The sequence below is a fragment of the Saccoglossus kowalevskii genome, chromosome 2 (genome assembly GCF_978046115.1).
Source record: "Saccoglossus kowalevskii chromosome 2, keSacKowa6.1, whole genome shotgun sequence".
NCBI classification, from domain to species: Eukaryota; Metazoa; Hemichordata; class Enteropneusta; family Harrimaniidae; genus Saccoglossus; species Saccoglossus kowalevskii.
In genome coordinates, this window is record NC_140642.1 from 33,622,510 (window position 1) to 33,635,848 (window position 13,339).

Consider the following 13,339-nt stretch of genomic DNA (forward strand, 5'->3'; position numbering starts at 1 on the left):
ATCAGCATCAAATTGATATGTCAGATCACAACATTTTGGACGGGGACTGTGTCACTAACAATGACTTGTTTTCCAAAAAATTGGTTTGGAATTTTGGTTTCAAAAATCTGTGCTGTTTATTGTAACGGCTCAGTGACATGCACTTCTATAATGTCAGCAACAAGCTATCCGGCAGGGGTTTTTCTGTAAAAAAACTGCTAGAGGGAGCACTGCAATTCAGCGGCACCAGCAAGTGGGGGGAGATAGGGTTCTCCCTACCAAGGTGTGGAGTTTTTGATAATTCTAAGTTAAAATGGAGCATTCTATAGCTTCTTTGGGGCCAAACAGACAGGTCACAGTTGAAGACTAGTCAATTTTATAGTTGCCAGAGAACCTGCTCTCAGGGTAAGGGGCACATGAGGGCGCTGCACCCATGTTCCCTTTGTCCAGCATATACGACAGACAGAGTTTATGTTTCACAACTGCACTTTCACTAGCTAATCAAATTGTTTTCAGGCAAATTTGCATAACATATGTAGCTGCTACGATTAACACACAAACTAACTGGGCTGAAAAATCGGTTGAAGCCTTGGGTCAGACTTGCCACTCTGGCACCAAAATTAGAGATAATTCATAGAGGTACGAAAAGGATACAACCATACTATCTGAATAAAGACAAAGATGTGTGGATTCAATGAAACATACCGGGGGTATGACCAGAATAAAGTGTTGCACAACCAAGTGTGGTATAATCGTCCAAATGGATGTGCACATATGTATGACCAAAAGTAATTGGTGAAATCACACCAAATTATGAGACAGAAAGTAAAATAGTCAACAGTACATTAAACTGATACTATAGAGAATCTTTTTGATCCTGAGCAAGTTCAGATTCAAAATGGCCACTTGAGTATATAATATTGTGCAGAAATTGGTATCACCATGGAAACCTGTCTTGACAATGCAATCATTATGCCTTTACACATACCATCAAATCTACAATGTTGTTGAGAAAGTGTTCTTTATTTCTGTGATTTTCTATTTTTAGAAAGAAATAAACAATGTAATTAAAGCATTTTTTAGTTGCATGCATCTTAAAAAGAACAAACATGTTTGATTCCTTTTACTATTACCGGGGTATCTGCCATTATAGTCATGTTATACAAAAACTTGTACGAACTGACAACATCTGTTTTTCTATTCGATTAATAAATAACTTCTCATCGTATATGTACAGAAAGATTTTGGTAGAAGTACTCTAGGAGTGCATGTATGGCATGTTGTCTTCTCGGTGTTCTTTCATCACTTTTTCACTGCTCAAACCAGAAACATGTACATAATATCATTACAGTTTTGCATATTACTATTCAGTCACATTGTGTTGGATGGAGTTACATAGTAGAATTAAGGAAATCCAGTAATTTTTCTCTGTTCTTATCACGCTGTGAAATAAAAGATAGTACAATTATTACAACATTGTCTATTGAGAATCTAGATTAAATAATAGATGGATTGATTGATACATGTTGATGTATGATTTATTCTTTGCATAGAAAACGTATAAAAGTCCCAATCAATTTATCTGAACGTTTTGCAGGGAGTACTGTGGCAACAATGCTGATGAAAAATGGACAAGAACAAAGTTGTCATAATTAAATAAAACAAGTCATTGAAAATGACACAGTCCCTGTTAAGTTCTCTTTGTGCTCGTCATAATAAAGCAGAGAGGTTGTCGCGAGTGTGTCCTTGAAACTTGAGTTCCAAGTGGCGTATAAAACAGATTGTTTATTTACATCAAAACATGTGTTTCGTGTCATAGTAATATGGCCAAAATAAAAACAGCCATTATTCGGCCATCTTTGATCTGATTATGAAACACACTGATATGTATGATGTATGTGTCAAATACGAATGAAAATGGTACATAAAATGTGGAAATATAGTAGTAAGGCCAAAAAGTCAGATGGCTGTCAATCGGCCATCCTTGACCAGATTTTGACGGACGGACAGACTCAGGAACTCACGGACGGTCAGGGACATGTATCCTAACATGTATGATTTATGTACTAAATTTGAATGAAAACTGACAAAGCATGTCCAAAATACGACATTTTCAAAAAACAAGATGACTGCCAGTTGGCCATCTTTGATCCAATTGTGAAATAAATCATCATGGACATGTATCCTAACATGTATAATCTATGTACCAAGTTTGAATGAAAACTGACAAAGCATGTCCAAAATACAACATTTTCAAAAAACTAAACCACTGCATGTGCATATGTCCCACATAAAGTACTAGGCACATGCAAAGAACGAACGAAATTGGTCCAAGGGATTCTGAGATATGATTCCGCATGGACGCACAGACGTACTGACACACGGACGAACAGAGACCGAATTATAAGTCCCCGTTTTCGGACTTTGTCCGAACGGGGACTAAAAACACTTTATATTTGAGACATGTTCTTCAAATAACACATGCACTGTATTAATAAATAAGTTACTTATTAGTACAGCAACATACCTAAGCATAATTTTCGCAATAAATATATTAGCAAATGTGTTCTTCAATTAATACTACCCCCTAAATACACTATATTAATATCAGTGTCCAGTGTAGAATAATAAAACATAAATTGTATAAAACCTTTTCACCAAAATGGTCCAGTTTATAGTCAGTCTGCACTTTCCTTTAGAAGACTGGGACAAAAATAACCAAATGTTTGTTTGCTCCAAAATTAGGGTTCATTTTCAGAAATATTGAGAAATATAAAAAAAAAGTGCAGAAAAATGTTGGCAAGAAAGTTTGGTGGTGAAAAGATTAATATAAATCATATGACATAATCATCATAACCCTGCCATAATTTCAGTATGCAAATTGTATGAGAACAATGACCACCGATAACCAAATTCTGACAAATCAACACACATGTGTTCCATCAATGTATTTCCTTATTAATTTTTGAATAATTTTAATTTCATGCAGAATAAATAAGTCCCTAAATGGTTTGAGATGATTGGTTATATCATCATTACTACGGTGACATGATACCAAGATCCCGTTTAATCTTGCTCTCACATAAGTGTTCCAACTCAGAAAAATTCAAATGCGCATGCCCAAGGTAACTAGGATACTGGGATGTCCAGGTGGATCAAAATAGCTGCTCACGATATGACGGATTAAGATAACTATATTTTCTGTACATTTTCGATGTATTACATTTTTCACTACGAATGTGGTAAGGGATTGGTCAGTTACTTCGGCCTGGGGGGGGTGTCAGTGGATCGGTAGGGGGGTACCCTGTTTTTGATTGTGCGAATAGGAGGGGGGTCACCCTGTTTTTGATATCATGAATAGGGGGGTCACCATGTTTTCCAGAATTCACACACGCGCTCATGCATATATTTTTAAAAATTTTATTTTAGAACAAAAGATAAATCAAAGAAAGCTTAGAAAGAACTCCCATGTGCTGAGAGTATTGGAGACACATTAAATATAATTCAAAATTACTTGTCATAAATAGTGATAGTGATGGAAAAGCCGAAAACTAATAATGCAAAACAGAAAATTAATATGAACAGATTTTAATGGAAAACTAATGAGGTCTGCGCAATGTAACAGACCATCTATGTACCAAGTTTTATTGAAATGTGATTGGAACAAAAAAAAATTATAAATTATTATGCTAATTAGGAAATTAATATAAACAGATTTTAACCCCAAACTAATCAGGTTTGTCCTAGGGCATCTTTGCACTGAGTTTCATTGAAATGGAATAATTAGTACTTTAGATATCAGTGTGATAGCTTAAAATTATGTAAATTAGTAATTAATATGTACAGATTTTAACCCACAATTGTCTATTGTCCTACAGCATCCATGTACAAAGTTTCATTGAAATGTGATGATTAGTACTTGAGAAATCAGTGTGAAAGCTGAAAATTAATTAATTATGCAAATTAGGTAATTAATATACACAATTATTTATCCCAAAACAATCAATCTCTGCATAGTCCTTGAGGATCTATGTACCAAGTTTCATTGAAATGTAATGCTTACTACTTGAAACAACAAAAGCTGAAAATTAATTAATTATGCAAATTAGGTAATTAATATGCACTGACATTACCTTAAAAACTATCAGGTCTGTGCAGTGTCCTATGACATCTATGTACCAAGTTTCATTGAAATGTGATGATTAGTACTTGAGATATCAGTGGAAAAACCAAAAACTGACTAATCATTATGCAAATTAGGTAATTAGTAATTAGGTAATTTTTACCAAAAACTATTCAAAACCAAGCATTAGTTCAGAGCATCCATGTACCAAGTTTCATCAAAATCCAATAAGTGGTTCTTTAGATATCAATGGAACAGCTAAAAATTAGCTTATTATCATGCAAATTAGGTAATTAATATGCATGAAATTTTACCAAAACCTAATCAAATCTGCGCATTAGCCCAGAGCATATATGCACCAAGTTTCATCAAAAACTGATGTATGGTTCTTGAGATATCAGTGGAACAGACAGACACACATACACACACACACACACACACACAAATGTTATAGGCTAAATATTTTGAGGTTAAAGTTGCCAAATAACTAACAGATTATGCAATGAGGTTATTTAAAGTCTGAAGTCACCATTGTATAAGATATTTACTGGATTTATCCAAATATAACAGAAGACGGAAAGACAACACAGCAATTAGTACAAAGAGCAGTGACAGTTTTTGTTCAGCAAATCAAAAAAGTTAAATTTGTGAAAATGCTGATATATAAATTAAAATAAATGATGAAAAAATAAATAAATAGTTTTTTTTTGTTTTTTTTAACTTTTAAAATATGCATATTTTGCTCTGTAAAATACCAAAATCCAACACAAATTTAAGCAAAAATCAAAGTTTCCTTTGTTTTCATGAGCACAGATTGTGCTTCGGATGTAAAACTTTCTTGGTCTATAAGATATGAAAGATATTTTAAATCCAACTTAGTTTTCAAAGAGTTCAAACCGCCTAGATTCAAATCCACTTTTCCTATCTTATAAGGGTATTTATTGAGTGAGTACTCCACAGCTTTGTTTTTATTTACTATCTTTAACAGCATAGATTTTCCTCTTTCCTGCAGCCTTTTCTGTAGTTGTTTTTTGGCTTTATGCTTCCCCTCCCCTCCTAAGGTCTATTAAATGCGAACGCTGAAAATTATGTAATTATTTTCAATGCACATATAATACATTTTGTAATCATGTGAGAGCCAAAACTATTAATGTTTCTTTGTGTTTTTTTTGGGGGGGGGGGCACCCACTTTTTTTTATTTGATAGGGGGGTGGGTCAACTGAGATTTACAGCTGGCAAAATGGAATCTGCCACCCCCCCCCCCCCCAGGCTGAAGTAACTGACCAATCCCTAATACATGTTTTCTTGTTTTATTACAAACCGCCTATGTCGGAAGGTCGTAGCACCAGTCTTGCTATCTACGAGATGAGACTTGAATGGGATCTTGACATGATGTCACCATACAGTACTATGTGCGTTGCAAACCCCAAGTAATGTACCTCTGGTTATATTAATGTCAGATAAAGCCCTTGTACACCGACTTTTCTGTATATGAAGTTCTCCCCATGGTAAAATGTCCTGGCCTGCTGCCCCAACATTTTATCTGAAGTTTATTTCATGGAAAATATATACATTTGTTTTGCCTTGACAGTTGACACATGTTGACTTTGATTAGACTATTTCAAGTTTTAAAATAATACCTGTTTGTCTTTACTGGTCTTTTTGACCTTCAGTTTTATTTTGTGACCTGACACTGCACTCCTTGAATCTTTTCTTTCTTTTATAAACTGTGGAAAAAAGCATATGATTAGACAAGGTGAAGTAAAACAGAAATACCCTGTTTAAATGATAACGCTGAGGAGACTACCCCAACACATATTCATTTTACAGAAGAGCTTGGTCTTGGCTAGTCTATGGGGAAGATTTCCATATAGAGTTCAATTTAGCTCAGGATTCATACAATGGGGGGGGGGGGGGTCCTGAAAAGTGAGAGATCACCACAAGAAGCCATTGTCAGTTGAAATCACAATTAAAATATAAAGAAATGAATCGTTTGGATAATCAGTGTCAAATCAAGATATTTCATTACACGCTGCTATAATTCTCACGTTGAAAAAAAAATAATACATGAATGTCACAGTCCCTGTTATATAATTAAAAAATACTCATGTTAAAATAATACATGGAACATCTGCAAACATTTGAATTAAATATGTATTTTATGTGGGTACAACTCATCAAAAGTGATTTCCCTTAATCTGATAACTGAAAACTTTCATTGACCCTGGTCCAAAATCTAGTGCAACCAAACTATGTCTCATACATGCTCAAGAAACTACATTCATAAATCTGAGTAAACCTTGATGTACCTTTAATAACAACTTGACTTCTTTGTTAATCCAGGTCTTTGTATATTACCAGGACCTGGGTTTGTTTCATTATCACCACTATAATTCCCATCAAAATGTAGCCCTGACACCCCTCAACATTTTCCACTGAGATTGGTAATGGTACGACCCATCTGTCACTGATTCAGATCAAGGTCATGACCAGGTCATGACATCACGAAAAACCCTAGCATTACAATCTAAGCAAATTATTTATTCTGAGCATGCTCAGTTGTTCTCTCAGTGATGTTGGGAGAGGTAGTTTTGGATGAAAATCATGAAAAAGACCCACTTAGGATTTTCAGATCTGGAAACAAAAATTACGTGCATATTCGGCAGAGACTTGTTCATCAACCTGCCAAGTTACATCGATATCTGCTTCAGAATTTATGAGAAAATGTTAGAGACGTCACAGACGGAAACTGGAAATAAGAATTAATAGTCCGCCTTTCAGGCTGCGCCTGAAACAGGGACTAAAAATAAAGAAAATGACCAATAGTGAAGATGAAATAGTCCTGGAAAACTGATAAAACATGTCTTTGTCAATGGTATAGTCCCTGTTCAGTTTTCAGTGACTGTTTTTTGGTGGCACATCATCCAGGTTTTGTTCGATCGAAGTGACACCTCTTAGGAATAAGATCATTCTTATGTTGCACAAAAGTGTATAGTCCAGTTGACACTTTAAAATAAAATAAGAAAACAAATCCTGCATGTTGTTTATACTAGCATGTCTGGCAAATGATTAAGGACACCTGAAAATAAAACCAACATGGCCAACAGTAAGCCATTTGAAATGAAATAACAATTTGAAAATAAACAGATGTGCACCAGTAATCCCCATACAAAGTTTGATTGAAATCTGTCCAGGCATGCTTGAGAAACTGCTTACGACATGATGAAAGTTAAAGCGTCTGTGAAACGCCCATCTATAGACATTTATCTTTTTGGTTTCTGATGCCCCGAAAGGAATATTTTAAAATTTAAAATTAAACATTAAATCATGATCTTTGATTCAAATTAAAAACAAGCAGCCCCTCGGCCGAGATAGCTGCGCTGTTAGCAATGCACATTTCAATTTAGAATAAAATAACACTACTTTTTAACATCATAGCTGTGGAATAAAAATTAATTTTAATAACAGTAAGAAATGATTGGCCTACCTTTGATAGCTGAACTGGTCCACTAGTCTGCCCTGCTTCCTTGCTCTTTTCTTTCTTTTTTTCTTTCTAATGAGAAGTAGTGAGACAAAAAAAACTGTAATCAATTTGTGATATTATAAGGATGTTTGAGGTAATCATCATGTTACCATAGTAACATCAGATCTACCATACTTCACCTATCTTCAATCAGTAGGATCCAGTCGGATGATTCATGTTTAAGAGTTTGTGCGGTCATTTCGATGCCTTTGGTCCTCTTTTCAAATTACCATACTTAATAGTGCAGTAAAATTTGTCAGCTGAAAATGACCATCAAGATCACAAATTTCAATCACGGGATTTAACATTAGAATGTTTGCTGGTGTTTATAGCATCTCTTATATATAACCTAATAATCGAGTATTCATCACAATTTGAACTTCTGCTTTGACAGCTGCTCAAGTTACAATCGACCTTTCCAATTGTCATTCAAAGCAATATATTGTCCAGGCCAACAAGTCTTCCTTAGATCCTCAGAATACATGATGTTAGTGGAACGATAACCTGCCACTATATTAACCATACTGCTCTTAACATAATGATTCATCTGGTGTATTCTTAGCCAGTTTGAATTACATGGCAGTTTCTAAAGTTACCTGTTGATGTTAAGAGAAGTTCCTTGGCAAGCAATGAAATATCAAAAGTAAAACTGTTCAGCTGACGTATCATAAAACATTTTCAAATGAAGTCAGTCTGACAAAAAAAGACCCATACTTGGTAAAATCCGCCTCTCAGATGGAGAGTAGGTTCCAATTCTTTCTGGAAAGTAGAAGCCTTGATGGTGTCTTGAATTGGACCCCATCCATTCACAATTCATACAGTTGACATTCCTTACGTTGGAAACCATATATTATTCATATTATTCTTGGCCTACTACTTACAATATCACGTTTATGAGACTCAAGGTCATATCTGATGTCTTGCTCTTTTTGTAAGTTCTGCATTAACCAATCTTCCATGGCATCGCAGTATTCAAACTAGTAATGGCTTCTTTATTGAAACCCTTATACTTGTGAGAAAAAGGGTTGCAATAAAGAAGCCTTTACTGGTTTGAATAGAATACCACTTCATCTGGTTGCAAAGAAGACCAGAACAGCAAAGGAGGATTTATATTGTATCTGGTAATATTCTACATGCATGCCTCAATGAAGCTTTACATACGTCATTGTCAGTCAAAGGGAACAGAAACATAAATAATCAACTTGGTGTAGTGGGGGTTGACAAGGCATCTCAATATTCATCATTACAGTTTGTTTTTGTTCTTCTCTATGATCTCTCATAGAACATTCTTTTATGCTGTAGCAAAGGTGTCATAAACAATTTTTATTTATTAAGCTATTGCTTTAGTTGGTGTAATCACATTGCTCTTTTCTTCTGCTCTTTTATTATGGCATTGTACTTGTCAAATAGTTATTGAATTCTTAGCTATATTTCTGTATAGTTTTTAAACCACCCATAGTGAATGTAGTTGTTGGTTTATTCAGTAGATTTTCTAGGGCCACTTAACATGGTATATTCTCTCTTCAGACCTCAAATGAATCCTTGATTTCAATAAGTTGAAGTGTTCTTAACTTGTAACCTAATTATCCAGGCCATATTTTCACTTAAAATTAATTTTCGCTGAAGGAATGATTCAGTGAAAATAAAATCCAGCGAATATACCCTTTTTCCTATATTTTACATTCAGCTTGTCAAAAATAAGTGAAAAAAAAATTCTCCGCGAAACACCCAAAAAGTCTTTTCAGCGAAAATTAAATCCAGCTAAAATAAAGTATTTTACAGTAGTTGTTTATAGTTCCATGTCCAGACTGAAGATAAGTATACTTGATTTAATGGTTTGCATCATACCAGTACTTCCACATTTTTACTTGAGATATCTAAAGTTGGAAAGCTTTTTTTTCTTCAGGTCTGATCATTAAATGAGTCATTTGTTGTCACCATTGACCTTCTAGGAGTTTTGTCAGTTTCCCCAGACAAACCACCATCATTTGCATAATTATGTATTAAAGTACATCTTTAATCTTGGTGGATACAGAGGCATGGAAAGGTCATGCTCATTTGTAATACCGTACTTTTCACTTTTCCAATTTCAGGCTAAAAAAGAAGGCAAAACATGCAGTAAATTCTACCTTATGTTTTTTCTTTTTATGTTTTTTCTTCTTCTTTCTCTTTGGACCTACAATAAAGGTAACTGTCTTTAGAATTGGCATCATAGTATTACATTTACTGTTATCCAAGATGGCGTCTAATTATGGTGGTTGTGGTGGAGAAGGGTAGTGTTTTCATATTACATGTTTGCCACTTGTTAAGTAATAAAGTAGTTCAGGGCATCATTAATATTCAGAATCCATTCATCGTTAATACCTAAAGAATACCAGTTATCAAATTGCCAATTAATATTATTAATTACAATTTGAATAACAAAATATATGTTTTGCTGGACATGCTGTGGAACATGATTTGTAACTATGACAACCTGACCTTACCAACTATTCAAATTTGTAATTTCAGACATTGTTATTTTTTTTATCAGCAAAATACAGTTTGACATAACTTGTATCTTCTGAGGAAAAAAAAAAGATGAGACTACTTTGTGTCAGGTGACAAGGGTGGCTGTACGCACTTGGACTTGATGATGAATCTGAAGTAGAGGTAGAAGAACTTCTTGATCTCCTGCGTCTTTTATTGTGTTTTTCTCTACTGTCAGAAGAAAGACTACGCTGCTTGTGTTTCTTCCTATCATGACGAGATTCTTTGAACCTCCTGTCTTCTGATGAACTACTGGAAGAACTACGACTAGAAGAATTTTTATACGATGAGATTGAAAGACTCTGCCTTTCTTTTCTTTTATCTGTTGAAAAATAAAAATTGATCAACCTCATATCCCAGGCATCACTGGAATATGCTTGCTGGTGATTTATTTATTCTTACAGTGGGCGCAAGATATTTACATACACCTAACTTCCGCACCCGGTAGACAATTACAGAGGAACTTTGCAACATCCCCAGGAATTTTCCTAGACACTCCAATGACCGTTGTAGACGCAATAAAGTTACATACAAGCTCACGTTACAGTTAAGCAAAACACCGGACACGGTATGCCTTTGATGTGTGGCCACGAGGAAGGAGGGGTAGTTGAAATATTTCATTGCTTTGTAGGTACAAAAATCATTGCTGTGTAACACTTGGGAGAAATATAATACGAACATAAAACTAGGAACGAATATTAACAAGAAATGATAAATGTAAATGCTTTTGATTGGTAGTTTGTTGAGATGTTTTCAATGGATTTATAATAATAATATTAGCGTTGTGAGTGTCCCGTTCAATTTTTCGCATAATGGCTGGTCCCATTGCCAGTTTGCCAGAACACTCATTACCCAGTAAATCATTCACTGGAATCTTCTACTTAGTTTCACCCCCACACCATCACTGTATACCAGTTTCAAATATCCTTCAGATCTCATACAAAATTCGATAAACTCAACAATTTCTTGTGTAACATTCAGTCGACGATTGCTGTTACTCCTCTCAGAGCGTATCCAACTGATGCGACAGAAATGCTACACAATCCCTCACTAGTCCAACTTCTTCCGTCTCCAATTATTCGCAAGAGGTGAATAATCTCCATCTCAGTGTCTTCATCTAAACGCCTTGAGATAATACCAATAATTTTTGAAAATGAGAAACTGCATTCAAAACTGAACTGTTCACACGTAGGTGTGTTAGGGGCGTATTTAAATATTTGTATCAACTAGGTTTATTATTTTCGTGAAACGTTCAAAATAGAATTTATTAAATGAATGTATGCATAAAATAATAAAGTGTCCGATATCAACAATAAGTAAAACATGATTGTTTGATGAATGTTTCACTGGACGCTTACTTGTTGTAATAGTTGAACCCATCTGAAACCCTGGTCTGTTGTTTTGATTAACTGTCACATAGGCATGTATGTAACTTTAGTGCGTCTACAATGGTCACTGGATCATCTAGGGAAGTGTCTGGGGATGTTGCAAAGTCACTCGGTAATTACCTACCATTTGCGAGAGTTAGGTATATGTAAATATCTTGCGCTTGCTGTAAAGCTCAGCGAAATACTGCAAAATGAAATGAAAAGTATGGGGGAGTTAGCAAACTCCCTAGCAAAGTCCCTACGAAAATTGCAATATAGGGAGGGACTTTCGTATTGGTGCTATTAAATTTTATGGAGATGATTTGTTACATTTTGTGATAATTTAACTTCCCCTTCCCCTGGCTAAGTTGTCTGTTTTCATAATGCTACACTGTTGTGACTATACAGAGCAATATAAATCTAAGCCATACATACAATGTACAAGTTATTACCGGTAGTTAAATAAATACACTGTGCTTGCAATGTACGAGTTATTAATAAATATAAATAAAATGTGTAGGGTGTGGCCAAATTTTCCAGGGTTCAAATGGTGGCCAAAACTTTGGTACATTTGGTGATTTATTAGTGAAATTTGATTAAAATATCATATAAGAAAAATTGAGGTTAGGTTATTGCTGATGTACACATGCGCGTCCTGTGAATTGTGAATTGTGTCTTGAGTTTTGAGTAGGCAGCTGAATATAATTATCTGTCCCAAAGTTGTTTTGATTTATTAGGTTAGCCAGATACTATCTCATCCAATATGCACAACAAGATCCAAACAACAAACAGTATCAAATCATGGTCACTCACTGTGCATATACGACAGCATCATGATGAATGAACCCTAGCCATTTATTAATCACGCTTTGAAATACGTTAACCCATCCATCATCAAATCAAGTAATTAATTAATGTTCGGAAAAACGGTTGTTTATTTCTGACTTCAGGGTAATCCAGTGAACCATAGACGCTCTAGAGGGTCTATGAGTGAACACAGTGATGTACTGTTTTATTAAAATGACATGCTTTCCAAGAATGACTGTCTTGTATGTAAATGGCACGAAAGTGTATAGGAACGAAAATTAATTGGGACAAATCAACTTGTTGGACGAATGTGAAGTGGTACGAATTGACTGTGAATCGTGAAAAATAATCCATGGTCACACGGAGCTGCAAACTGGAGCACACCACAACTTCCGTATTCTGAATGATTTATCAAAGTACGATACGTTACCCTAGAATTCATCGAGCTTTATGTATCATACAATATTTGCAAGTTTTTCAGAGACCTATTTTTATTAGCATCTATAGACACTAACGCTGCAAGCATTAGGACAACTGTTCATTTACAAAAAAAAATATTTTAACTCGTCTCAAATCAAACTTACCTCCACGACCATCCATGTTTGTATGTATTTATCTGCAAAGACTGGTGGGAAATATGGGATTACTTCCGGGTCAAATCAGCAATTTGTTCCCAGTGAAGGTCCACCTTTAGATGACAATTTTAAACGAGGGATTTTCACTTAATAATGCGTGTTTTTAGGCATATTTTAACGCGTATTATTTCGGTAAGTACGTATTATCATCTCAGGGGAGTAGTCAGCCTAGTCCGACGACCCTTAATACTAGTATTCCGGTGTTACAGCGCCCTCATCCATTTGTCACAGAAATCACATGTTTTAGCACAGGGAGCCCAGGAACTATGATCAACTGTACGCACTCCCTATGAGCGGGGGGGGGGGGGGGGGGTATCGGCTGGTATCTAGTGTATCTAGTCTATTTCTTACACGAGATACCAGCCGATACCCCCCC

The 13,339-nt window shown here is 35.2% G+C and overlaps 1 protein-coding gene across 2 annotated transcripts; it reads right to left on the reverse strand.

Moving 5' to 3' along the window:
• Positions 1–983: 983 nt before the first annotated feature.
• LOC102801137 (uncharacterized) lies at positions 984–13,016 on the reverse strand. 2 transcript variants are annotated; one of them, XM_006811527.3, is made up of 6 exons: positions 12,913–13,016; positions 10,249–10,476; positions 9,755–9,801; positions 7,590–7,655; positions 5,743–5,829; positions 984–1,421 (listed from the first exon to the last, which is right to left on the reverse strand). In XM_006811527.3, the coding sequence occupies exons 1-6, from the start codon at positions 12,926–12,928 to the stop codon at positions 1,371–1,373; spliced, it is 495 nt and encodes a 164-aa protein (XP_006811590.2). In that variant the 5' UTR covers positions 12,929–13,016; the 3' UTR covers positions 984–1,370. The 2 variants fall into 2 exon arrangements, with proteins under 2 accessions (XP_006811590.2, XP_085350829.1); XM_085494703.1 differs by lacking the exon at positions 984–1,421 and having other exon boundaries at positions 5,776–7,108.
• Positions 13,017–13,339: the final 323 nt, after the last annotated feature.

What these genes read in the sequence shown, in the direction of transcription:
- LOC102801137 (XM_006811527.3), bottom strand. An exon ending in ATAAAAAGAAAAAACATAAG is followed by an intron (nt 7,656 to 9,754) that starts GTAGAATTTACT and finishes ACTTCTCATTAG; the next exon opens with AAAGAAAAAAAGAAAGAAAA. An exon ending in GACCAGTTCAGCTATCAAAG is followed by an intron (nt 5,830 to 7,589) that starts GTAGGCCAATCA and finishes TTTTTTCCACAG; the next exon opens with TTTATAAAAGAAAGAAAAGA.